This window comes from Telopea speciosissima, chromosome 9 (assembly GCF_018873765.1).
Source record: "Telopea speciosissima isolate NSW1024214 ecotype Mountain lineage chromosome 9, Tspe_v1, whole genome shotgun sequence".
NCBI lineage: Eukaryota > Viridiplantae > Streptophyta > Magnoliopsida > Proteales > Proteaceae > Telopea > Telopea speciosissima.
In genome coordinates, this window is record NC_057924.1 from 8,023,255 (window position 1) to 8,049,689 (window position 26,435).

At 39.8% G+C, this 26,435-nt stretch overlaps 2 protein-coding genes across 2 annotated transcripts in view; both read left to right on the top strand.

Moving 5' to 3' along the window:
* Nucleotides 1-11,980, top strand: part of LOC122638587 (cysteine-rich receptor-like protein kinase 10) — a 49,200-nt gene extending 37,220 nt beyond the window's left edge. Inside the window, exons 7-12 of the mRNA XM_043831452.1 lie at nucleotides 821-1,031; nucleotides 1,266-1,503; nucleotides 2,007-2,157; nucleotides 2,305-2,612; nucleotides 11,591-11,786; nucleotides 11,882-11,980. Coding sequence (XP_043687387.1) covers nucleotides 821-1,031; nucleotides 1,266-1,503; nucleotides 2,007-2,157; nucleotides 2,305-2,612; nucleotides 11,591-11,786; nucleotides 11,882-11,980 — 1,203 coding nt within the window. The remainder of the gene's footprint in view (nucleotides 1-820; nucleotides 1,032-1,265; nucleotides 1,504-2,006; nucleotides 2,158-2,304; nucleotides 2,613-11,590; nucleotides 11,787-11,881) is intronic.
* LOC122638589 (cysteine-rich receptor-like protein kinase 10) lies at nucleotides 1-26,001 on the top strand. Its single transcript, XM_043831453.1, has 5 exons — nucleotides 1-42; nucleotides 24,637-24,847; nucleotides 25,085-25,322; nucleotides 25,437-25,587; nucleotides 25,678-26,001. Exons 3-5 carry the CDS (start codon nucleotides 25,099-25,101, stop codon nucleotides 25,999-26,001), a joined length of 699 nt encoding a protein of 232 aa, XP_043687388.1. The 5' UTR covers nucleotides 1-42; nucleotides 24,637-24,847; nucleotides 25,085-25,098.
* Nucleotides 26,002-26,435: the final 434 nt, after the last annotated feature.

Sequence of the window (26,435 nt, forward strand, 5' to 3'; positions counted from 1 at the left end):
GTCAATAAGATTGGTGAAGGGGGTTTTGGTAGCGTTTACAAGGTAAGAAGGAAGTTACAAACATGTAGTAATTGAACTAGAATTCTAGTACGTCAAGTTTTATTATGCCATAGAATAGAATTCTGAACTGATTAGTTATGAATGTGGAATGATTGAAGGTAGTTTTCGTTTAATCATGATGTTGAATAAAAAATTCTTTCCAATAATCTTTTCTGATTATTGAACTAGAATTCTAGTATGTCACGTTTTATTTTGCCATAGAATAGAAATCTGAATGTATTAGTCATGAATGTGGAATGATTGAAGGTAGTTTTCATTTAATCATGCAACTTAGGGTATTTAAAGAAACCATTAGAGGGGGTTTGCAGGGTTTTTTTTTTTTTGTGGGGTATAGAAGAGGGGGTTTAAAGTTACCTCTTTGTATCACATGCACAGTACCTTTAAAGGAAATCAACACTTATATAGAAGATTCCTCCCATGTTACTTGACCTCTTAATGTTTCTACGCATTGTATTTCAAGATGGGGCTCTGAGCTACCCTCACTTGGTATCCTCTTTTTTTGAGGATCGTCTCAGGATTGTATCTATTTTTTTGCACAACGAGGCTTAATAAATTTTCTCCTCAGAAGACTTTTTGGTGCCAAAAAATGTCTAATTTTATCATAGTTGTGAATAATTTAAGGTCCAATCTTAGGACAGTCAATTTCCCATAATAAATCAATGCAAATTAGTATGAAACAATTTAAATTGGGTTTGATGAACACATAAATCCAACAAATAAAGCCCCATAAGTTTACTAATCACTAGTATTATATCATCAGGGTAAACTTCCTAACGGACAAGAAATTGCTGTCAAGAGGCTCTCAAAAAACTCAAGGCAAGGAGAAAAAGAATTCAAGAATGAGGTTGTGTTAGTGGCAAAGCTTCAACACCGCAATCTGGTTAGACTATTAGGATTTTGCTTGGAGAGAGAAGAAAAGATCCTGATTTATGAGTTTGTACCCAACAGAAGCCTCGATTACTTCCTATTTGGTTCGCCCCACACAAACTTCTCTCTCTCTCTCTCTTTCTCTTTTATGTCAGTAGTTTTCTCTCATGTTATTTCAATGCATTATACATCCCAATTTTATGCAAATGTGGAAGTAAAACTGAAACTCATTGACACTATATCCTCTTTTGTCCACCCACCAACCTTTCATGATTAAATATTTGTCAATTTGACCATATCCTAAATTCTGATTCTACCTTTTATTTGAATGACCATAGATCCTGAGAAATGCATGCAGTTAGATTGGCAGAGACGTTACAAGATCATTGAAGGGATTGCTCGAGGACTACTTTATCTTCACGAAGATTCCCGCCTTCGAATTATTCATAGGGATCTTAAAACAAGCAATATCTTGTTAGATGGGGAAATGAATCCCAAGATCTCAGACTTTGGGATGGCAAGAATTTTTGGCCTGGGCCAAACTGAAGAAAATACAAACAGAATAGTTGGGACTTAGTAAGTTTCAGAGTCTCATTCCTTCTCATTGTTATGAACAGAGAAAGCATTTTGACACATTCACATTTGCCAAGTTCTTAATTACTTGGTTTTTACTCCCCCCCACCCCCCCTTCCCTTCCCCACATGAAATGTTGGCTTGTATTTGTAGGCTCAGGGCAGGCTTGGTGAGGAAAAAATAAGTGCATAATCTATGCACTCAACAACCTTTATTATCTTGTCCTACAAAAGCAGAGATGAAATAGATATAATATTAGACTGCTTTGGTTAATCATACCTGAGCTGATTTTGAAAATAACTGGCATGATGTTTCATGAAGATGGTTCAACCCATTTGGAAATGTAAACTTGGTTAGGACTAGCAACCTGATAACATTAGCCACTATAGAGATTTGCTTAAATTATCTAACTAGTGATAATTAACTGAGGAGAAATGTGATATAGTAGAATTTCTATAGTTACCGTTAATTGGTTGCTTAAATTATCTTATAATAATTGCTTGCAGTGGTTACATGTCTCCGGAGTATGCAATGCGTGGGCAGTTCTCGGTGAAATCAGACGTTTTCAGCTTTGGTGTATCAGTTTTGGAGATTGTAAGTGGAAAGAAGAACAGTAGTTTCTATCACCCAGACGACATCGAGGACCTTAGAAGCTATGTAAGTATGGAGGTCTGCACTTCGTTTTTCCTTAGTAACTGTATATTGCTACTATCTGCTAAAACATTACTACCTACTTAAGTTTTCTTTTTTTTCAAAAACCTGAGGCCAACCTGAGGAACCTAATGACTTATATGAATCTTTCAGGCATGGAAACATTGGAATGCAGGAACAGCCTTGGAATTGATTGATCCAATCTTGAGAGAAAATTGTTCAACAAGTGAAGTGATGAGATGCATTCATATTGGGTTATTGTGTGTTCAAGAAAATGTAGCTGACAGACCCACTATGGCGAGCATAGTCCTTATGTTGAGCAGCTACCCAATTACTCCTCCATCACCCTCACAACCAGCCTTTTTTGTGCCAAACAGAATGGAAGCAGAGATGCATATAGAAGGGGAAAATATGCAGGAAGCCATACTAGGTCAATCTGTCAATGAAGTGTCAATCACTGAGTTAGAGCCCCGATAATAAAAGTGGATCAGTATGCTAGTCATCAACTGAGAGTTTGGTTTGTGCAACATTAATTAGTTATGACTTGAATGGAAATAATCTATTCACGAGAGCAAGGGAAGGGATTTCATTTATTCCTCAAAGCAAGGAAAGAGTAGTCTTGGCCCCTCGGTTGTTTCAGAATTTCTATTTCATTTGATTTCACTCTTGCTCTTTAATGAACATTAATTTGATGGGCAAAGTAATAATTTCTGTTAAAAATAAAACACCCACCCTTCTTCTTCTCCTAATGGCCTCACCACTAAGGGTGTAAATCGGTTTGGAGCCGGGTATTCGATCGATTGTGGTTCGGTTCCAAGGAGTATTGGTGTGATCCAAATCCAGACCAAGTCCCGCCTCAGTTCTGAAATTTGGTACTTGTACCAAATCTGTACGGTTTCGGTTCAATTCCGATTCCTATTCGGTTCCAAAATTTGATTCCTTCATGGTTTTGGATCCGATTTCTGTACAATTATTATTATTTTTTTTTTGGATAAAGGGGGAATTTACTAAACTGGGGTGTGTGTACAAACAGTAGCTTCATGAGCACATAAATCATGAAGCCACAAAGTGGATAATGGCCAATCTGTCACACACACAAGTGACAGGGCTTTCCTTGCCAGGGCGTCAGCTACACCATTGACAACCCTTGAAATACAAAAGAACGAAACAGAAGAGAAAGAAGTAGAAAGTCTTCTAATATCAGCTAACACCACAGCAGAATGAGTTGGGGGGGGGGGGTTAGGCGATTCTGGTCTAGTATAAAGTCCACAGCTTCCTTACAATCAGTTTCAAGTTGAATGCATGTAAAACCTGAATCCAGAGCCATCCGTAGTGCGAAGCGAATGGCCAGCAGCTCACCTTGTGTTGCTGATCCAAAATTATGTGGGATGGAGACACATCTGCGCTGCACACCTACTGTTATGTGCAATAGTCCCACATTGGTCCCATAAGGGATTGGATGTGGGCATATATGATATTGGGTTCCCTCCCCCTTGTAGAACGGTTTATGAGGGTGAGTTCTTCCAATCGTAACATTGGTGCTTTCATTGACCTGTCCTTTGCGGTTGGCTACTTGGGAGGGGCGACCTGGTGCCAGAGTGCGAGCTGCTAGGAAAGGGCTACCTGCCGCCAAAAAAGGATCCTAGAGCAGAGTGGAGCCGCCTTGAAAGGGCTACCTAATCCAGAGTGGGCCGACGAGGACGTCGGCCGTTAAAGGGTGGGGTAATGTTATGTGCAATAGTCCCACATCGGTCCCATAAGGGATTGGATGTGGGCATATATGATATTGGGTTCCCTCCCCTTGTAGACTGGTTTATGAGGGTGAGTTCTTCCAATCGTAACATCTGCCTGATCTCTGTACACCAAACCCAGTCCACCTTTTGAACTGTTTTGCGAGACAGCAGCCTCATAGTTTATTTTAGGGTAAAGTACACGTACCCCCCTATAATGCACCTAATATTCCTCGTACCCCCCTAAGGTTCTGAAAAGTCCACGTACCACCCCTACTTTACCCCCTAATTCCAGATAAGTCCAAACCGTTAAGTTTAGCCGTTAAATGCTAAAAACTTGACCATTTTACCCTTTCTTCTATGTTTATAAATTTGAAAAGACCTAATTGCCCTGACCTATTTGTTCATAATATGAAAAGACCTTTTTGTCCTAACCTAATTTGATAAGACCCTTTTACCACTACTAGTTGTTCTTAAGAATCTAACCCAATCTAATTACCAAAATGCCCTTGCTAGGGCATAATTACCAAAATACCCTCGTCTTCCCCCAAAATCCATCTTCCATTTCTGAAACTTCTCTCAAAATCCAACACAGACTGGTTTTTGTTCTCTGATTCCCTCTTTCTCTTCTTTATTCATACTCTTTTTTTTTTTTTTTTGGCTACTGGCGAAACACGAGGGTGAGGGTGGGGGTCGAAGAAATTGTAGAGAAAAAAAAAAGGAAAAAGGAGGTGGGTTTGAGGTTGCCCTTGCTTGGATATGTACTTTCTTGTTTGATGTAATGGGAAGATATTAGCGCTTCATCTTCCATTTGGGCCATAGGGTTTCCTTTTCCCCCTCTTACTGCATTAGATGTTAATAGATTAGTGGGTTTTAGTTTCTGTGCTCCTTAATCGTTCGCTTCTGCTTTTTTCTGCCCATCCAAGGTTTCCATGTTTGTCTCTGTTGTTCGTACTTCATATGATACGTTGCGTGATTGATTCTTGCAGGTGATTGTACTTAGAAGTGGAACTTTGGCTTGGAGGTTTCCTGCTCATTTAAGGCTTTTTTTTTTGCAAGTTGCTCTCTGGATTTATCTCTGGTATTGCGCTAAGTGGTTAGAGGAGCATTTTTCGTGAGATGGGTTGTGGAAAAGTTTTGATCTCTCACTAACTTGGGCTGAAGGTTCTGCCTTTCAGGCACTTTCTTTGACCATTCTATGGATTTGCGCCTGCCTTTGCTTTTATGTGTATTTAGCAAATGCATTGTTGAAGAGTTTTTCATAATTGCTTTGTTTCATGTCTTCTCTCTTTTGGCTGTGTGTTGGGGAAGGTGAGGGTATTTTGGTAATTATGCCCTAATAAGAAAATTTTAGTAATTAGGTTGGGTTAGGTTCTTAAGAACAAATAGTGGTAGTAAAAGGGTCTTATCAAATTAGGTTAGGGCAAAAAGGTCTTTTCATATTATGAACAAATAAGTCAGGGCAATTAGGTATTTTCAAATTTATAAACATAGAAGAAAGGGTAAAATGGTCAAATTTTTAACACTTAAAGGTTAAACTCAACGGTTTGGACTTATCTGGAATTAGGGGGGTAAAGTAGGGGTGTGTAAAGTATGTGGAATTTGCAGGGGTGGTACGTGGACTTTTCAGAACCTTAGGGGGGTACGAGGAATATTGGGTGCATTATAGGGGGTACGTGTACTTTACCCTTTATTTTATTAAAACCATTTGGTGGAGCCTGCCAAGAATGACAAGGTAAGGAGCTTCCAGAATGAGAAGAGGCGTTGCCAGCCCTTGTAGGCATCCAAATATCTGCATATTCAAGGAAGGCCTTCTCTGCCATTGAGATAACCTCCGAAGGTGACCAACGCTTTGAAGAGAAAGCAAGTTCATTTCGCACCCTCCAAAGATACCAGCAAATGAAAGACGTTCTAGACAAAGAATCACGCGCCTTCCTCTTATCATGTCGAAACAAATCTTCCCAGCTATGCAACCAATCAACCACTGTCGGCCTAATATTTGTAGGTGGGGAGTATTGTAGAGTGCGCCCAAACCACACAGCTCTCGCAAAGGGGCAGTCCAGCAGGAGATGGTCCCCAGTTTCAACCTCAGCTCCGTATCTTTGGCACGATGGATCAATTGGTATCTGTCTGGAGAGTGGGCCTGAGCCCATGGCAATGCCTTCATTACATGTCCTCCAAATAAATTTTTTTTATTTTTGGCAAGGTCTGAATCTTACATATTCTGTTCCAGACTGATTCAGGTATCATCTCCCATTTGTGAAGCCTTGATGTGGTTGCATTCATTCGCTGGATCTCCTCCTCCTTCTTTACCAACAAACAATAAGCCGACTTTATTGAGAATACTCCAGTTTGTGAAGCTCCCCAAATCTGTATGTCCTCTTCCACGTACAAAGAGACTTAATGAAATTTTTAGAATTGCATTCACATCAGCAGGTTGAAAATACCTGTGGACAAGACTGGCTTTCCTCGATCGGCTTATCGGGTCTATTAAATATGCTACGTATGTAAGAGTGCAGCCCATAGGTATTTGAGTGTGCACCTTAAAATCTTCTAGAGAAGGGACCCATTGATCTGACCAAATATTTACCTTTCTCCCATCACTTATTTTCCATATCAAGCCTTTAGTAACACTAACCTCCCTTCCAAAAGACTCTTCAATTTGGATCCTCTACTGCGAGTAGCACCGTGTCTAGGCAGCACGGTCCTGCCGGGTAGCTCGGCAGTAGAGGATCTGGATCCCTCTTCAATTTGGATCCTCTACTGTCGAGCTGCCCGGCAGGACTGTGCTGCCCAAACACGGTGTTGCGTGGAATGTCCGCATTACCCCCGCCCAAATGCCTTGCCCGAGTGGGGGTAAGGCAGTCTTTGCACGCAGCACCGTGTCTAGGCAGCACTGTCCTGCCGGGCAGCTCGGCAGTAGAGGATCTGGATCCAAGACTCCTCCAGCCCCATGAGGGACGGTTTCCCAGTCTAACATTAAATGGACTTAAAAAATCTGGCCCAATATGAAGTTGGATTAGACCATAGATGTCATAATGCCTTAGCCAGTAGAGCACGACTTTGTAGGCGTGAGTCCTCCTATGTTGGATCCAGAAAGTAACCAACTGCCTCAATTCTATTCCTTAGTTCCGGAATTTAACCAAATTCTATTTGGTTCGGTTTGGTTCTGGTTTTGGTATTTGACACCCTTAATCACCACCACCACCACTTTCATGCCATTGGCACCACTGCCACTACCTCTCTGCCACCACCACCACCACCCCTTTCCAACCCCACCCCAGCCCCCCGCCAGGCTGCCACCACCACCCTTCCCAAAGAAATATATATAATCTATTCTCAGAAATTGAACTACCAAATTGATTTTTTTTTATTCTTTCAATATTTCATATTGGTACAACTAAAACAATTTCAATTTCTTGACCAAAAAACTATTTGTTGACTATTTCATGATATCATTCCGAAATTGAAATAGAAATCATACCAAATCTGGCCTAAATTTGGCATATTGACTAAGAAGGTTGTCAAAAGTGAAAATCGAAACTAATCAGTTTGTTTTTATTTTGAATATTAATTTTTGGTTTGATTCAGTTTGTAAACCAAAAAAAAACTTTGGTTTCAAACCGATGATTCGAATAAAACCTAAATCTAACATTGGTTGGATCAATCCAAAACCATTGCACCCAAAAAATTTCTTCAATTTCAAGGGTCACAAAAAAAAAAAAAAGATTTATAGTGTGTTATATGGTGTTGAATATGTGAAGTGTAGTTAAGCCTTAAACCAGTTCAATGATTTTGTAAACTCCATCTTCCTCAATATTATTACTTAACTTATGAACCAATTCAAGCCACAAATGAACTGAAACCAAATAATAAAACCGATATCTATTTGAATAACAGAGATTGAATACAAAACGGATAACCGAAGCAGAATAACATTTAATATGATCAGAAAAATTGAACCAGATAGTGTTTGATTGACATATATATCATCATGAACCGAATCATTTAATCGGAACCAACCCGATAAACACCTTTAATATAGACCAAACCTAGTGTGGATTTGCAGAAGTTAGTTCTAAACACTTATTGGGAATTGCTGGCCCACTAAGGCCATGCCTAGCGAGCAATTGGCTGGAGTATCCTTTTAATGTCGCCTGAATGATTTAGAAGGAAGAGGCCATGGTTTTAGTGCATGGTATCGGATCGGTTATCGATCATCTTCAAAATTGATATGATAATGATATTGTATCCGCATGAATCGGACGTATCAATCAAGTTTATTTCTGATTTTTTTTAAAAAATTGAATTTTTAACTATTTTACTTCTTGTCTGTATCGGTTCACCAATACAGTATCAGCTAGGTGTCAATATCATTCACATTCAAAATCGTGCAGTATTGACTGTATTGGGTGATACTGCATATTAGTCAATCACGTGTCTTCTTGACCCCAAAAAAATATCATGTGTCTTGACCCTTAACTTTTGACTTGGCGAAGGGTATCAATGTATGATCTTTTTTCGTTTTTGATAACAAGGTATCAATGTATGCATCACTCGACCCATATCTCACACCGATTTCACTGTCCGTCACTCTTGTCTCTTTCTTTACCCAAAAAAAAAAAAAAAAAAATCTTATCTTTCATTAATGGGGTTTACTTAAAAAAAAAAACGAGAAATTCCCTAGATCCACAAGATAAGAAAATTAATTACAAGATAAAGTAGGTTTAAAATTTATTTTACATCTATTAATTCCCATTTTAAAAAGATTTACATAATCCACAAAGTTAGTCATTGCTCCTTAAAAACAAAACTGCATTTTCTAAAATACACCAACATTACTTCTTTTTTTCTCTCATGTTTTTATTTTTTTTAAGGGAGAATATTCTTTGTATCCTTTGATGAGCATTTCACCATTTGGTGCAATCAAATTGTACGAAAATGGAAACAAGACACAGTAAGGAAACAAATGCTTACTTGGGAAGAGGATTTGTAGACATATTACATATTCAAAAAATGATTTTCATCAACCAAAAGAACACGAAAGCCGAAAAGAGAGAGAGGAAGGAAGAGGTCAAAGGGAATCTGGTGTTTCTATCATTTCTCTATGTTATATGAGCGCACAATAGACCAAAACAAGATGAGAAAGATAAACTTGTTGCGTTAGAAAATCTCCGGTAGGTCCTTCGGGTGCCGTAATCTGCAAAAGGACGTCAGGGATAAGAGAGAACCGATGTGATTCCGGCCTAGGACTCTCCGATACCTAAATTAGATCTCTCTTAGCAACAGATGAATTACTGGAACTCAAGATTATTAATGGGGTAGAATTCCTGAGTATTTTTCTTGTTCATTGAATATTACCCAAGAAAAAGTATTTTTCTTACTTGATTATGATTATGTTAAGTGAATAAACCAATAGTGTTTGGCCGAAAATGGCTTGTCTTTGATTGTATTATCTATATCAATATATAGCAATTACAAGAGAGAAAGAAAAGATTACAAGATCAACGAATCTCCTACGAGTATGCACAAGAAAAAATTATCCTATAATAATGCACAAGATAAAATCTGTATCCTAATTTGGAGCAGCCGAGTATGGCAAGTATGATAAGAGATTACTTGCCCTTTTGTCTCCCTGTATCTCTGTAGGATTCACGCAAGTATACTAGCATTGTAGAGGATTGCATTATGAGATTGTTGACAGTGTTAACGAAGAAGTGTTGCATCCGCTGCTTCAAGAGCTCGTTAAAACCCCCATTTTTTCGGTATTTCAAGGTATGGTGGTTACTTTATTTGAGTTGGAAGTGGGTGAAATGCTTTGATATTTGTTCAATTAGTTTGTACAATACTTTGCCTTTCATCCGTTAGTTTTGGATATGGGTCATTCAACTTTTGGACATGTATTTTGATCGTTTGGATATGCCTAGATGTTAGTATTGTACATCTATTTTTTTTATTTTCTTATTATTTATAGAATTTGAATACCTTCAATCTAAGCTTGTTATTAGAAATTGGCCCCCTAGAACTATCAATTGGAGCTAGAAAGGAGTATGATTGTATTGATTGCAAGGGGATGTTCTTGCATTAGTAGTAGTTGGCTCTTTAAGGAACCTTCTGTTGGTGCTGTTTTTGGGTTTTGCATAAAGAAAGAAGCAATCAGCTGTTTGGCTCTTTTAAGGAACCTTTCTTTGACTCATACCTTTCTTTATAAATACATTCTTCTTTTCCAGAAGCTCGATTTCAAGGTGAGAGGAGGAGAAAGTAGATTGAATCGTAGTAGAGAAAGGATTGTGATTGGAGCTGGGGTTTTGTGTTGCTGGGTTTGATTCTTTTCTTCTGCAAAATCGATTTCTGCCTTTTCTCTTGTAAGTGAATCTCTAATCAATTTCGTATATTATGGTAATTATTTTTTTCTTTCCTTCAAGGTGTTTGATGCTTCTCTTCTGCAAAATCAATTTCTACCATTTCTCTTGTAAGCGAATCTCTAATCAATTTCGTATATTATGGTAATTATTTATTTCTTTCCTTCAAGGTGTTTTAACTCTTGATGGATCGAGCATAAAGTATTGAAATGTTGGTTCCAACAAGTTCAACTCAAATCTTAGGTTAACATAAATGATAGAGATATGGGTTTGATCTACAGACCTTATCATGGAGATTGAAGGAAAAGGAAGCCTAATGAAAACTTGGATTCTAATTAAACCTGATTGGGGACAGCCTTTTAAGTTAATATTTTTTGACTCTCCCTTGATTCATAGTGACTATTTCTGTCTTTTATTATCCCTCCTTCACCCCCTCTCTATGTATGTGCTTGTTTATTTTTAGATCATGTAGTTCGAGGGAGGATTGAAGGGTAAAGATACTAATATTTCTTTTTTCCTTCTTCCGGATAATCCTAGCAAAAATGAGTGGCTGTTAAAATCTAATCCTTTATGTTGGAAATCTCCCTAGCAGTATTCATGAGCGGGAAGTGGAAGATTTGTTTATAAGGTGACTTATTGGAAGTGTACCCCTGGAGGCCATGATAACTTGTGATATCTCCCATACTTTCTCATGTCCCCACACAAGTATAGGTACATTTGAATAGAATTTTACTGTATGTTGTCTTCCTTTTTGGCTTCTCATTAGTTCTTGTCTTTGTCCTCTTCTCAGCTGAATTCCGTAATACACTGTCTGAAACATACCCAATGCATATCATATTTTCCAATGGCCAATATGTCCTCTTATGACTTTTTCTTTTTGATTAATGAAATGTGCTTTCTTTCAACAATATTTACTTCTCTCTCTCTCTCTCTCTCTCTCTCTCCTTGGATTTTTTAAATCGTTAAAATGGTTGCTTAACAATGGTGGTTATTTGTAGTTATTCCATTTAACCAATGGAGGACATTATTTTTAACCTAAAATTAATCAATCATGTTGAGTTCCCTTTGCATAAATCAAATTTGTGCAGTTGAAGAAGATTAAAATGTAGAAATAAAGCTCAAGACTGTTGGCTCACATACGATTAAAAAGTTCTTTTTTGTAGTTGTTAATGTCATTGTGCAATATATGTAGATCCAGATCATCCTCTGATATCATAATTATGTAAATTTAGAGCAAGCATTTACTCTCAAGGGTCAGTTTATTCTCTTAATCTTCACTCTTGCCAACACTTGATTAGTGCTAAGAAAATCACATTATGAAACCAGGTGGGGGATTCGTTCTTGCAGTTGTTTGAAGCAACAAAAACCATTGGACAAGTATTTGGAAGCTGTGAATGCAGGATCATCAGTTGGGTCAATGGATATTGTCGAGGTTAAGAAAGAATACAACAATAGTTTAAATTGGAGCTCTAGTGAAGAAATTGCTCGTCTTAATGCTCTGAAGGCCTTTCCAAAAGATGTTGCCATGAGAAGGAAGAAGACTGTAGTTGCAGTTCCTGTTGCCAATGGTTGTTCAAACAAAACAATGGTTTAAATTGGAGCTCTGGTGAAGATATTGCTCTTCTTAATGTTTTGAAGGCCTTTCCAAAAGATGTTGCCATGAGATGGAAGAAGACTGCAGTTGCAGTTCCTGTTGCCAATGGTTGTTCAAACAAGGCCTTAAAGGAAATTGGGTAATTCGCTCACAGTTTCCTTTTTTTTTTTTTGTGTACGATATTAATGAGGTGAGTGTTGTATGTCAAACATTTACATGATTAAGATATTTATTTAGTGATCCTATTTTTCTTCTCTTTCTTTTTGCATTGGTTGTAGAATACTTGTGGATCTATAGTATAATTTCTAGTTATTAATAGTGTTCTTGTGTCTCAGAAGAGGAAATAGTTTTGGGTATAATTGTTCTACTCCTTATTCATTTCAAATCTTGAAGAGAACCGCATTGTACTTTTTTCTTGAGAATTTTGTAATATTATTGATTTTGCATTATAATTGATCTCAAATTCAAGCAACATGCTTCGTTGTTGGACTTCTCTCCAAATATTTGTACTTCCATGCTTTAAGACAATAGATATGATATGACAGAAATGGGTCCATTATCTTCAATGAACATATAGAGTTTCTTCTTTGCATTTGCAACAATTTATCTTATGAATATTTATTCTATGTAACTGCAAAAGAAGAACTTCCTGCAGTAAGAAAAAAACACTTGGAATTTATAAGGACCAAAAGATTCATAATTATAAGACAATATTGTTGTTCTCAAGACATAATCTCCTTATACACTCTCCATGAACTCTCGTCTTTTATCTACTCATTCTCCAAAGTTCATTCCATGCTCTCTCTCTCTACGCGATCTCCTTCTCTCAAGTAACTTCTCTTTTCCAAAAACTCTCATCTTCCACCTCTATACCTTGATATCGCCGGCAAGAGCACTGCAGCTAGAGAAGAAAGGATACCTACTACTAGATCACTATACCTCTGCCTTGACACCGAAACCCTTGTAAGAAGACATAATTCTACTCTTTGAGAAAATTCTGCCTTGACAGTGAAACCCTCTTTAGAACATAGTTTTACTCTCTGAGAAAATTTAACCTGAAATAGCTTTGACTGGGAGAACTTCATTAGAAACAAAATTCACTAAAAACCCATTAAAAAAATACCTAAATCCACCATTTCAGTTTTAGTAACCTAACATCTAATTATACAGGATTTCCTGGAGTTGAGGTTGACGAACTTGTGAGGCTTAGTTCTCCAGAAGCGATTGGAGTTAATATGGAACAATGCAACATCGGTAAGTAACTCTAGCTCCTCCAGAAAGTAACTGGCAATATCACCGTGGTTGAGATCAATGCCAGATTGAGCGCTCGATCTGCAGTCAGAGTGGATCGAAGATGGTTACTAAATCTTACAGGGAGTGCAGTTGCAGGAAAGGGGCCGGATTGCAGAGGCGTGGGGGCGGGTGGGGTTGCAAGAGGAGGAAGAAGAAGAAGAAGAATCGTTCTTGCCAATCATCAGTTCGGCCCATTTCAAGCTCCTTCAATCATCTTCTGCAAGCCCATCTCTCTCTGGCTTATGGAATCCAGATCCATACCCCTTTTGCCTTGTTTCCGAAACCAGGGGATTAAAACTATTTTCAGAGTGAAATAAAGAAGAAGGAACAACAGTTGTGGGGTGGGAAAAGCGGGTGGAGGGAATGGAAAAAGGATGGGTTGAAACCGTCGGTGTTGGTGGAGCTGCCTTGGGAGCTTGCACTGGCAGAGTTGAAAATACTGTCGGTGACGCTGCTGTTGGTGTTGCTACTGGGGCTGGGTTTTTGGGCGTGGTCAACGCGGTTGCAGCAACGGATGCTGATGAAACTGGTGTGATCGGAGGAGTTGGTGATGCCGATGTGGTAGTTAACGCTACGGCCGGGGCTTGATCGCTGACCGCTGACCACGACAATATAGAGGAGGAGGAGGAGCATAAAAGGGTCATGTTACATGGACTAGAGTAGAATTGTAATTCACTTTTTAATGTTTTAGTACAAAGGTAAACTTGTCTTTCTCGATCGATAATTAACAACAGACTAACACTTTCAGCCAAATGGGGGTTTGAGTTTAATTGGGAAAAATCCAAGAGAGAGTAATGTGTAATTAGACCATGGTACAGGAGAGGTCATGTAATTTTCCCAAAAAATTATCAAGTAAATAAATCCCACTAAAAAGTAGAAGACATCGTACCTTCAATGTAAAATTTGCATCCCATTTCACTAACAAAAAAAAAAAAATGTCAATTGAATAAAAATTAAAAAACTTAACTAATCTATTTAAAACCCAAACCATTTATTAAATGATTTGATTTTGTTTTTATCTAAAAAATCTTGCACCAAATGGAACCAAAGAGTCAAACCTGCTCTTTGCGCGTTACGCTGCGAGGGACCATCCCTTGCTAGCTAACTGGCCTTTGTTGTACCCCTACAACTTGAAAGCTCAGCAGATGAGAAGACTTTGCCTCTTCTTTGCCCGAATCTTCTTCTTCCTGAGCCCTGAGATTGCAAAAGTGCATGGAGAAAGAGGTGGAGAATTTGGAGAAACTCGATGGAACCATGCACCGACAGCCCACTTCGGATCAGGTAGTCCTTTCTAGGTGGCTCCACTCTGCTCCAGGGCCCTTTCTCGGCGGCAGGTAGCCCTTTCCTAGTGGTTCGCATTCTGACACCAGGTCGCCCCTCCCGAATAACCAACCGCAAAGGACGGGTCAATGTAAACCCCAATGTTACGATTGGAAGAACTCACCTTTATAAACCGATCTACAAGACGAGGGAACCCAATATCATATATGCCCACATCAAATCCCTTATGGGACTGATGTGCGACTATTGCACATAAGACCTACTCATGTTTCACCGCCGTCTCCGATTAACAGAGTTATCTTTTCTGGTGAGTTACTTTAGAGTATTATATAAGGAGTTTGAATTAGATTAAGACTGTCAATTCACTTCGATGTCGTTAAACAGGGGACTATGTCTGACTTATTTCCTATTTTTTCTATCGAGTCACAGCTTCAGCACCGTCTGGTGTGCCTACTCATGTTTCAGCGCCGCCTCCGATTAACAGAATTACCTACTCTGGTGAGTTACTTCAGAGTATTATATAAGGAACTTGAATTAGATTGAGACAGTCAATTCACTTCGATGTCGCTTAATAGGGGATTATTAATTTGTTTCTCACTTATTTCCTTTTTTATTCTATCGAGTCTTCAGCACCAACTCGTTCGATTACCGTTTATGGTGAGTTACTTTAGAGTATTATATAAGGAGCTTGAATTAGATTAAGATGGGTCAATTCACTTTGATGTCGTTTACCAGGAGGCTATTACTTTGTTTCTCACTTATTTCCTGTTTTTCTATCGAATCACAGCTTCACAACCGGCTCGTTCGCATACTTATGTTTCACCACTGCCTCCGATTAATGGAGTTACCATTCCTGGTGAGTTACTTTAGAGTATTATATAATGAGCCTGAATTAGATTAAGATGGTCCAATTCACTTCGATGCCCCTAAATAGGGGACTATTACTTTGTTTCTCATTTATTTCCTTTCTGCCAATACAATCTAAAGGGTCCTCAAACACTCCCTTCAAAAGAGTACCCATCTTCCTACGATGGATCCATTTGATCATCTTTAGAATCGTTTTTTTTTTTTTTTTTTTTAATGTTTTGGGTTAAAAAGAATCTTATGTTTTTTTGTGTATAGGATTTTTCTTCAAATGGAAATTACTTCTAAAACCTTGAATCGAGATTCTCACATTACCAGTTTGGGAAAGAATTTGAAACTGGATCATCCTATAAAAAAGAAGGGAAACAATTTTCTATCCGGGAGTGTGGCCTACGCTAGCACTCCCATGTGTCTATCTCTCTCCTCCTTAAAACAAGGGGGCAGAAGTGTCTTTTCAAATGGGGAGGAGAGAGATAGACTCATGGGAGTGTTGGCATAGACCACACTCCCGAACAGAAAACTTTCTCCCAAAAAAGAAATAACAAGCTCACACTACTATCTTCTCGAGTAAGCGAAGAATATAGATGAATATTAAGAAATTTATGCCCATGATCGTTGAATCACAGACTCATTGATAGGATGGAGAAAGGACTTTCACCTCAAACGATTAATGTGGCCTTAGGACTTGAAGAAGTATTGGAGATTCTTTTCCAAGCTGACAGTGTGGGGAACCTTTACCCTTTAAGTAGATCACACTTGAGGTGCCCGGAGTTTGCAAAAAGGATGTTTAGGGTGCCTTAAGTTTAAAAAATGGCGTTTGGGGTGCCTTGCTAGTTAGTACTGCTCCAAATGAATAAATTTCCAAATTTACCCCATTCCCACCTCTGACCCCACCTTCACTTCCGTTTCCACTTCCAACCACCACCACCTCACCCCCTAAACTTCACCGAAGTTTTTATCCGAGTTGACTAAAACTCGCCTAGTCCGGTTAGGTCATCATTTGCGTGACCACATCTCCTCTATCCACCGTCTCTCTTTCCGCTGGCTCACCTCTTTCGCTTCTCTTATTGAGGATCTCTCTATTGGCGGTGTAAGTTGTATATTATTCTCAAAATAAATCTTATATATAGAGAGAAGGACCCTATGGGAAGTGGGATTCCACATGTGATAACAATAGAAAGAGTTATTGTCACATGTGGATTACAAGTATGGGATATCTAATTGTAAAAAGAAACTACAAGGATACCAATATAACACGTTACTGAATGGTAACGGCTATATTAGTCAATACACCCCCCTCAAGATAAAGAGTCCGAGCAGTGGATCTTTAGCTTGTCTCTCATAAATTGGAAGTGGGCTGTAGGAAGAGCCTTGGCCAATGAATCTGCAATTTGGTCAGTGGTGGAGATGAACTGCACCTGTAGTTGTTTCTGGGCAACCCGTTCATGGATGAAATGAAAGTCTATTTCCACATGCTTAGTACGAGCATGGAAGACAGGATTAGCAGACAAGTAGGTGGCACCAATGTTGTCGCACCATAAAATAGGCGCCATGGATTGAGGAATGCCCAGTTCCTTGAATAAGGATTGAAGCCAAACAAGTTCAGCTGCAGCATCAGCGAGAGCTTTGTACTGATTCTGTTGAAGAACGAGAGACAATCTTCTGTTTGTGAGAATGCCAAGAAATCAAATTAGGTCCCAAAAATATGGCAAAACTACCTATAGAGTGACGGTCAGTGGGACTACCTGTCCAATATGCATCAATAAAAGTTTGGAGGGTGAAGAAAGACGACCGGTCAAAGAAAATAGCATGAGAAGTCGTGCCCTTCAAGTACCGAAGGATGCGCTTCACTAAACTCTAATTATCATCAGTGGGAGCATGCATAGTTTGACAAGCACGGTTGACTGCGAAAGCTACATCAGGACGATTCAAAGTGACATATTGTAATGCCCCAACAATTGAGCGATAGTGACTAGGGTCAGAAAAGGCGGCACCCCCTGAAGAAGATGGCTTGATAGTGGTAGCCATGGGGGTTAATATAGGCTTACAATCAGCCATTCCAGCCCATTATAATAAATCCTGAATGTAGCGAGCCTGTGTGAGAAGAAGGCCATTGCAAAGAGGAGTGGCCTCATCGCCCAAAAAGAAATGCAATGGTCCAAGATCTTTGATGGAGAACTCACTGGCCAGACGGGAGAATAAGGCAGTCACCTGTGACGGAGAGTTCCTAGTAACCAATATATCATCAACATAAATTAATACATACAGAGTGATGCTGCCCTGGCAAAAGATAAATAATGAGGTGTCTATGCGAGATGCAGTGGACCCAAAATCAAGAAGAAACCTGGTCAATCGATGAAACCAAGCCCGGGGGCCTGTTTGAGACCATATAAAGATTGGTGGAGACGGCAAACACGATTGGGCTTATTTTGGTCCTCAAAGCCAGGAGGTTGAACCATATAAACCTCTTCGGCGAGTTCCCCGTGGAGGAACACATTTTGAACGTCCAAGTGTCAGATGGGGCCAGTTATGAGATACTGCAAGAGAGATAACAGTGCGAATGGTAGGGTGTTTGACAACGGGGCTAAAGGTTTCGCTGTAGTAGCAACTAAGTGTGCTTTGTAGCGCTCAAGAGACCTATCAGCTTTGTGTTTAACCCGGTACACCCACTTGCAACCCACCAAGTTCATAGATTTAAAGTATGGGACCAAGGATCAAGTTCCATTACGAAGTAGAGCGTTAAACTCCTCAGCCATTACGGTGCGCCATTCAGGAAGTTTCACTGCCCTGGAAAAGCATGTAGGTTCAGTAGGTAAGGGTAAGGTGGCGATCAGGGCAGTGGTGTGAGAACGAAGGCGCATGGGGTGAGTGGCAGGAGGGTGAAGTGGGCGTGGAGGTATAGGGGTAATGGAAGGGGGAGGGTTGGATTGGTAAATATCCATAAGAGAGCGAACCCGAGAGGGTGGGGAGGGGAACCCGGGTGGAGCCTGGAGAGATGGTACGGTAGGTGATGGGAAGGGACGTGGTGGTGGTGGGGATTGTGGTTGGGTAGGTACAATTGGGGGAGGCGTTGGGGCAATGGTAAAAGAGTGTTGGGGGCAATTGGCCACGGTTGAGATGTTGGGGGAGGGGGGGAAGTGGTTGGAAGGGGGTGAGATGCAAAAGGAAGTACATCCTCTGAGAAACAAACATGTCGGACATGACGGATTTTATTGATGGAACAATCAAGACAGCGATAGGCACGATGGTTAGGGCTATATCCTAAGAAAATACAAGGAGAGAGTGGAAGTCAACTTTGTGAGTGTTGAATGGGCGAAGGTAAGGAAAACATAGACAACCAAATACACGTAAGAAGGAATAGTTAGGGGGACGATGGAATAAAAGTTGATAGGGAGAAATATCATTTGTAACACGTGAGGGTAAGTGGTTGATTAAAAACATAGCAGATTCAAAGGCAAAGTGCCAGTAAATCTGAGGGACAGAACTATGTGCTAGGAGAGAGAGTCTGGTTTCAACTATGTGACGGTGGCGGCATTCTACAGTACCCTGTTGTTCATGGGTGTGAAGGGCTAAAATACGATGAGAGATACCATGAGATCGAAAGAAGGTAGAGAGAGAACGAAACTCACCTCCCCAATCCATTTGGATGGACATAATTTTACGAGAGAATTGTCTTTCAACCAAATTTTGAAATTCCAAGAATAAACTAAAAACATTAGACTTACGAAGCATAGGGTAAAAACCAAATAAACTTAGAGTAATCGTCCACAAAAATTACAAACTAGCGACGACAATCGGGGGAGGGGGAGGGGGAGGGGGAAGGTCCCCAAACATCACTGTGAATTAAATCCAACGAAAATAAACTACGAGAGAAAGTCTTTCCTAAAGATTGACCACAAGATTTGTCAAGTTGACAGGCAGAACATAAAGAGCTAAGGCGAGAAGATTGACACGACAAATTATAGTCACGAACAATGCGATGAAGGAGTTGAGTGTGAGGATGTCCAAGGCGACAATGCCAACCATCAATTGAAGTGTGAGAAGTAAGGAAAGCAGCAGGAGAAGAGTCCATAGAAGGGGATACGGTGTAGAGGCCACCATCACTCGGACCGGACAGGATTGTGGTTTTGGTTCTCCGATCCTTCACAAAGAAACAAGAGGGGTGAAATTCAAAATAAATATCATTATCTTTAGCAAAGCGATTGACTGAGAGTAATGGTTTTGAAATAGACGGGACATGGAGAACATCAAATAAAAGAAAATGATGATAGGGGAAGTAAAGGAAGTAAAACCAACATTAGAGATAGGAACACCCTTACCATTGCCAACCTGTAGCGTATTGGAACCTGTGTAGGTGTCATAGGATGATAAAGAATGAATGTCGTAAGGGTGTCAATTGGGACGTTCCGGTATTTGGGACGGACGGGGTACCAAAGTGCCAATCCCGATGCGTCCATTTAGTTAACGGACCAAACCTAGATCACGATCCCATTACTAGTGGGATGGGACGGTACGGTTCTTAAACGGTTCTAGGCCTGTAGAAAAGGGAGAAGAAGTTTAATTGTTTCCAACAAGCGGGTTTATTAGTGTTGTGGAATTTTTCACTATCATGAAATTCTCGCTTTTATAAAGCAACTTAAATTATAAAATCATAGTTTAACTTCTTCAAATTCCCTAAGATCACATGTAATAAGCTTCTCATTTTTTAAATCTAGAGTAGTCCTACAAAATGGAAGAATCCTGTTGGGTTTCCTCTTTGATTTTTCGAAACAAAACTTATTTATCACACGTCACATGGTAGTATGGATGGTATGGTACAGTATGAAGTGCAAAAGGAAGAACCTGGTAGATGTAGTTGCTCGAGGGAGGAGGGAATAGTACTATAGCGAGGTTCTATGAGGAGAGACTTCAAGCTACGCTGTTGACCGTTGTTCCTCTTGAATTCAAAAGGCAATTAGTGAAAACCTAATGAGTCGTAATTCTTATACCCTTCTTTTTCTTTTTTTTTTTAAATGATGTTATTTACTCTTTCTTTTTAAACGGTACTAATAGTTTCGGTACCACGCGGTACCTAATTGGTATTTTCATTGGTACTATTGGGAATCCCATCCCGAGCCGTCCGCCCCATTTATCATTCGGTACCAAAATCGGATACCGATGCGAGTCCCATTTACTAATGGGATGGTCGTGCAGGTTTTAAGCGGGGACGGTATTGGGACGGTTCGGGTTCGGATGGCCAGGGAGTTTCAGTTTAGAGTAGCATTGGCTTGTGTCATGGGTATCTCGGTTGCACCAGTGGCACCACTGCCGATTGGAGTAGGAGCGGCCACCCCCACGGATAAAGCAGCCATAGCCTCCATGGCCACGGGAGGGAACCCCACCCCCACGGCTAGCAAAAGAAGACCGTGGATCATAGTTAGAAGATGTGCGTTGAACACTGTGTGCTGATGGAGAACCAGTGGACTTAGAGGAATCCACAATAGAGAGCTTGGAGAGCTTGGGGCCATGTAGAAATTCATGGCTTAAGATCATGGAGTGCAAATCATCAAATGCTATAGGTGTAGTGTGCGTGAGTAGAGAGGAAATAATGTTGCTGAAATTTGTTTTCAAACCACGGTATATATGCATATTGAAAGTACTAGGCCGAAGGGACTGACCAGCGGCGCTCAATTCTGCAGAGATGGACTTAGCATGGTTGAGAAAGGCCGATATAGATTCCTCTGGTTGTTGTTGGAGGTTTTGCATGACCATATTGAGTGACATAAGACGGCTCTCAAATGGAGATGAGTGTGTCGTATGGGATGATTCTCAGATCTTGCGCTTGCCAAGGATCAAAGGAAATACTTCTTCAGAGAGAGAGGCAATAAGTAAACTTCGGATCAGGGAATACTGACGTTTCCATGTGAGAGCAGCAACAGGATCTGATGGACATGGGATGGTGTTGTCGAGATAACCAAATAATCCCTGACCATCAAGGAATGGTTCGAGTTGAGTACGCCAGAAGAGGTTGTTCTTAGAGGTTAATTTCACCGAAATATAGTGATGTGAATGGTGAAGAGAAGGAGATCCAAGAGTGGGGTTGGGTGATGCTAGGACATTCCCAGAGGAGGCATCTGCTGTGAGAGTGGGATCGTCCATGAGTAGCAGCAAGCCACACGAAGAGAAGTAGATATCTGAAAAAACAAAAAAAAAAGGAATCGTTGAAGAAGAAGAGGAAGTAGCAATCAAAAAAGAAAAACTCGTTTGAGTCTATTTGGCTGGATCTGATTACCATATTGACGCTGTAAGTTGTATATAATTCTCAAAATAAATCTGTTACAAGTAATGGGTATATAAAGGGAGAGGAACCCTATAGGAAGTGTGATTCCACATATAATAACAATAGAAAGAGTTATTATCACATGCGAATTACAAGTATGGGATATCTAATTGTAAAAAGAAACTACAAGGATACCAATATAGCACGTTACTGAATGGTAACGGCTATATTGGTCAATACTCTCCCTCATCGATTGCAATTCTGTCGACCCTAATGTATGCTCCAATTTCATCAACTTCACTACACAAATTTTCTGCAAGCTCTCTTTTTTCATCATCACGAAATCGTTGGTTCATACCAGCTTCATGCCTTTTCTCAAAAATCCTACCATAGTTGGGAGGTGTCTAAGGTTGAAATGATTCAAGCTTTACATGTCTTTCCGTGTTATTCTCAGAAATAATGCCCTGAGTTTTGCAGCTCAATTTCTCTAAGAGCTCTCTATTTGCCACTTAGTTCTCTCTCATAGGTGCCCATGCCTAGATAATGGCAACTGATACGATTCCTGATTTCTTACTATTTTCTAGAAGTCTCAAGCTCCTCTTTGCTTTGGAGGAAAGCTCTCATCTTGTAGTGGAAAGCCCATCAACGAACTCTTAAGAACCGAACTAGATCTTTGCTAACGATTTTTTTCCATCCCTAGTAATTGGATCTCCTGCCTGTAAATTAAGAGTCCAGATAGTGTTAATGCCAAGAAAAAGGGAAGAACCAAGAGTTATTACCCTATTTTTATTCTTACCTGAATCTAATCAATCTTGAGAAGCAAATCCAAACACTATGGTTCACTCCACTCTCTGCTCTTGGATGATGGAGGAAGCTGTGATGGTCTCCATTGATTCATCATCAACTGCAGGTCTGCTCTGCGGCAGGGCCAACAATCGACCTTCATCTAGCTCTTGACCTCTTCTTTGCTTCCCTCACATGGAAACAATGGACAGAGTTGTAGGAGATAGTAGGTCAGCAGTGCAATTCCAGTTGGGGTCACAGGCAGCGGGTTGTAGTAGAGGGACGATCACAGTGGGTGGTGAAGGTGATGGGTAGGTGTTTGGGATACCGACATTCTAGTTTACAAAGGTAAATTTGGAAATTAATATAGTTTGTAACAAAACTTATTAATAAGGAACCCCAAATGTCAATTTTCAACTTAAGGTGTACCTTAAACATAGAGGTGCAAGTTTGGCCTTGACGGCCCAAGCCTGCCCTGAGCCTGAACAAGGTCTGGGTTGAGATACCTTGGCCCTGAAGGTGGGTCAAGATTGGGAATTTTCGACCCTGAGTCAGAGCGGGGCCGGGTCAGGGTTGAGGCCTCGAGTTAAGCCCGACTCAGCCCATTTTGGCCCTGAGTCAGCGCTGGGCCGCGTCAGGGTTGAGGCCTCGAGTTGAGCACCCTATCTTCTTCTTTGTGTTCTTTCTTTCTTTCTTTCTTTGTTTTTTTTTTCGGGGTTCTTCTTCTTTTTCTCAGCTTGGCTAGTCCATGCATCTGCCTTTCCCAACCTAACCAGCCCATGCATCTACCTATCCCCCCATTGTCAGGCCCAATCAAGGTTTGTCTAGCCCGACCCTTGGGGCGGGTAAGGTTTGGATTTTGTTGGCCCTGATTCAGGGTCGGGTCGGGCCTGGGCCCAGCTAAAGGGACTCAAGATTGGGCTAGGATTTTAAAAGGCCCGATCCAACCTAACCTGTTGCAGCCCTACTTACACATCCTTTTTGCAAACTCAGGGCACCTTATGTGTAATTTACCCTATTTTATTTACAATTATGAATTGTAAAGGTCTAAAGATGTTAATGGCCTAGTATCAGATGTGAATCCCAAATCGGTATTTATCTTCATGTGCACGGTTGGGAATGTTAGTTATTTTTGTATGATTTTTTTTATGCAGAAAATCATGGACGCTTGTTGTCAACACAACAAATTGTTGCCATTGTTGGGGCACTTGTCGCTGCAGGAGTGATTCTTTTCTCTGTTCTCATGTATTGTTTGCTAAAACCGAAGAAAAAGAAGTATTGTTTACTAAAACGGATGAAAAAGAAGTATCTGTCAAAGAAGAGGCTGGAGAATGGTAGAAGCTTTAGCCCTTTTTTTTTTTTCTAAACTCTTAAATTCTACTTGATCTTAATGTGATCTTGCATCTTTTTATCTCAACTATTCTCAAGTGTCTAAAGAAGCCAATGGTGGTTCCTAATCATCTTCCACAACTTGCTTTTGTTCGGAGGTTTATTTATTCATTCATTCTTTTGAAAGGTCGAACTTTTAATTTATCTTCCCTTTGGCTTGTGCATAGGTGAGAACACAATTATAACTCCGGAGTCATTGCAATTTGATTTCAGTACAGTGCTTGAAGCCACTGAAAATTTCGCCCAAGCCAATAAGATTGGTGAAGGGGGATTTGGTGGCATTTACAAAGTAAGAAAAAAGTTACATACATATAGTAATCGATATAGAATTCTTGTTTTTCAAATTTCATTGTCATAGGATAGAATTCTGAACTGATTAATCATGAATTTGGAATGATTGAAGGTAGTTTTCATTTAATCATGATGTTGAATCAAAATTTCTTTCCAATAATCTTTTCTGATCATGAAACTTATGGTATTTAAAGATACCATTAGAGGGGGTTTAAAGTTACTCTCTCTTTCTGTCTCAACACTTCTATAGAAGATTCCTCAGAGGCAATAAGTATTCCTCAATTCTTTCCAATAATTTTTTCTTATGGTACTATGGCAGGTTTTTGATTCTTTCTTTTTCTCCCAAGAGCTCTTATTGTTTCTTCGCATTCTATTTCAAGATGGGGCTTTGAGCTACCCTCACTTGGTACTTTGGAGATCCTCTTTTTTGAGGATATCCTCACAGGACTTTTTGGTTCCAAAAATATGTGTAATTTTATCGTAGTTGCAAATAGTTTAAGGTCTAACCTTAGGACAATCAATTTTCCATAATATATCAATGCAAATTAGTATTAAGAAAATTAAATTGGATTTGATGGACACATAAATCCAACACATTAAGCAATATAAGTTTACTAATCACTTGTATTATATCATCAGGGTAAACTTCCTAACGGACAAGAAATTGCTGTCAAGAGGCTCTCAAAAAACTCAAGGCAAGGAGCAAAAGAATTCAAGAATGAGGTTGTGTTAGTGGCAACGCTTCAACACCGCAATCTGGTTAGGCTATTAGGATTTTGCTTGGAGGGAGAAGAAAAAATCCTTATCTACTAGTTTGTACCCAACAGAAGCCTCGATTACTTCCTATTTGGTTCGCTCCACACACACTTTTCTCTCTCTCTCTCTCTCTTTTTTATTTCAGTAGTTTTTTTCTCTCATGTTATTTCAATGCATTATACATCCCAATTTTATGCAAATGTGGAAGTAAAACTGAAACTCATTGACACTATATCATCTTTTGTCCATCCACCAACTTTTCATGATGAACTATTTGTCAATTTGACCATATCTTAAATTCTGATTCTACCCTTTATTTGAATGACCATAGATCCTGAGCAAAGCATGCTGTTAGATTGGCAGAGACGTTACAAGATCATTGAAGGGATTGCTCGAAGACTACTTTATCTTCACGAAGATTCCCGCCTTCGAATTATTCATAGGGATCTTAAAACAAGCAATATCTTGTTAGATGGGGAAATGAGTCCCAAGATCTCAGACTTTGGGATGGCAAGAATTTTTGGCCTGGGCCAAACTGAAGAAAATACAAACAGAATAGTTGGGACTTAGTAAGTTTCAGAGTCTCATTCCTTCTCATAGTTATGAACAAAGAAAGCATTTTGATAGTAGAATCTCTATAATTACCCTTGGTTGCTTAATTATCATACAATAATTGCTTGCAGTGGTTACATGTCTCCGGAGTATGCAATGTGTGGGCAGTTCTCAGTGAAATCAGACGTTTTCAGCTTTGGTGTATCAGTTTTGGAGATTGTAAGTGGAAAGAAGAATACTAGTTTCTATCACACAGACGACGTCGAGGACCTTAGAAGCTATGTAAGTATGGATGTCTGCAATTCTTTTTTTTTTGTTTTGTAACCTGAGGAAAACCTAAGGAGCCTAATGAGTTATATATGAATCTTGCAGGCATGGAGGCATTGGAATGCAGGAACAGCCTTGGAGTTGATTGATCCAATCTTGAGAGAAAATTGTTCAAGAAGTGAAGTGATGAGATGCATTCATATTGGGTTATTGTGTGTTCAAGAAAATGTAGCTGACAGGCCCACTATGGCCAACATAGTACTTATGTTGAGCAGCTACCTAATTACTCCTCCATCACCCTCACAACCAGCCTTTTTTGTGCCAAACAGAATGGAAGCAAAGATAAATATAGAAGGGGAAAACATGCAGGAAGCCGAATTAGGTCAATCTGCCAATGAAGTGTCAATCACTGAGTTAGGGTCCCGATAAGACTAGTGGATCAGTATGCTTGTCATCAAGTGAGGTTTGGTTTGTGCAACATTTAATTTGTTATTACTTAGAATGAAGATAATCTATCCCTCAAAGCAAGTAAAGTGTAGTGTTGGCCCTAGGCTGTTTCAGAATTTCTATTTTCATTTGATTTCATTCTTGCTCTTTATCGAGCATATGGTTAATTTGATGGGCAAAGTAATAATTTCTGTTAAAAATAAAACATCACTCTTTCTTCTTCTCCTTCTCCTAATGGACTCACCAGTAAGGGTGTAAATCGGTTCGGAACCGGGTATTCGGTCGGTTGCAGTTCAGTTCCAAGGAGTATTAGTTCGATCCAAATCCAAACCAAGTCCCGACTCAGTTCTGAAATTTGGTACTTGTACCAAACCTGTATGGTTCCGGTTCAGTTTCAATTCCCCTATATGGTTTTT

Bases quoted from the DNA above. Each gene is read 5' to 3' on its own strand.
- LOC122638589 (XM_043831453.1), top strand. From the start codon at position 25,099: ATGCTGTTAGATTGGCAGAGACGTTACAAGATCATTGAAGGGATTGCT. The intron at 25,323-25,436 runs GTAAGTTTCAGA...AATTGCTTGCAG, and splicing joins AACAGAATAGTTGGGACTTA to TGGTTACATGTCTCCGGAGT. The intron at 25,588-25,677 runs GTAAGTATGGAT...TGAATCTTGCAG, and splicing joins TCGAGGACCTTAGAAGCTAT to GCATGGAGGCATTGGAATGC.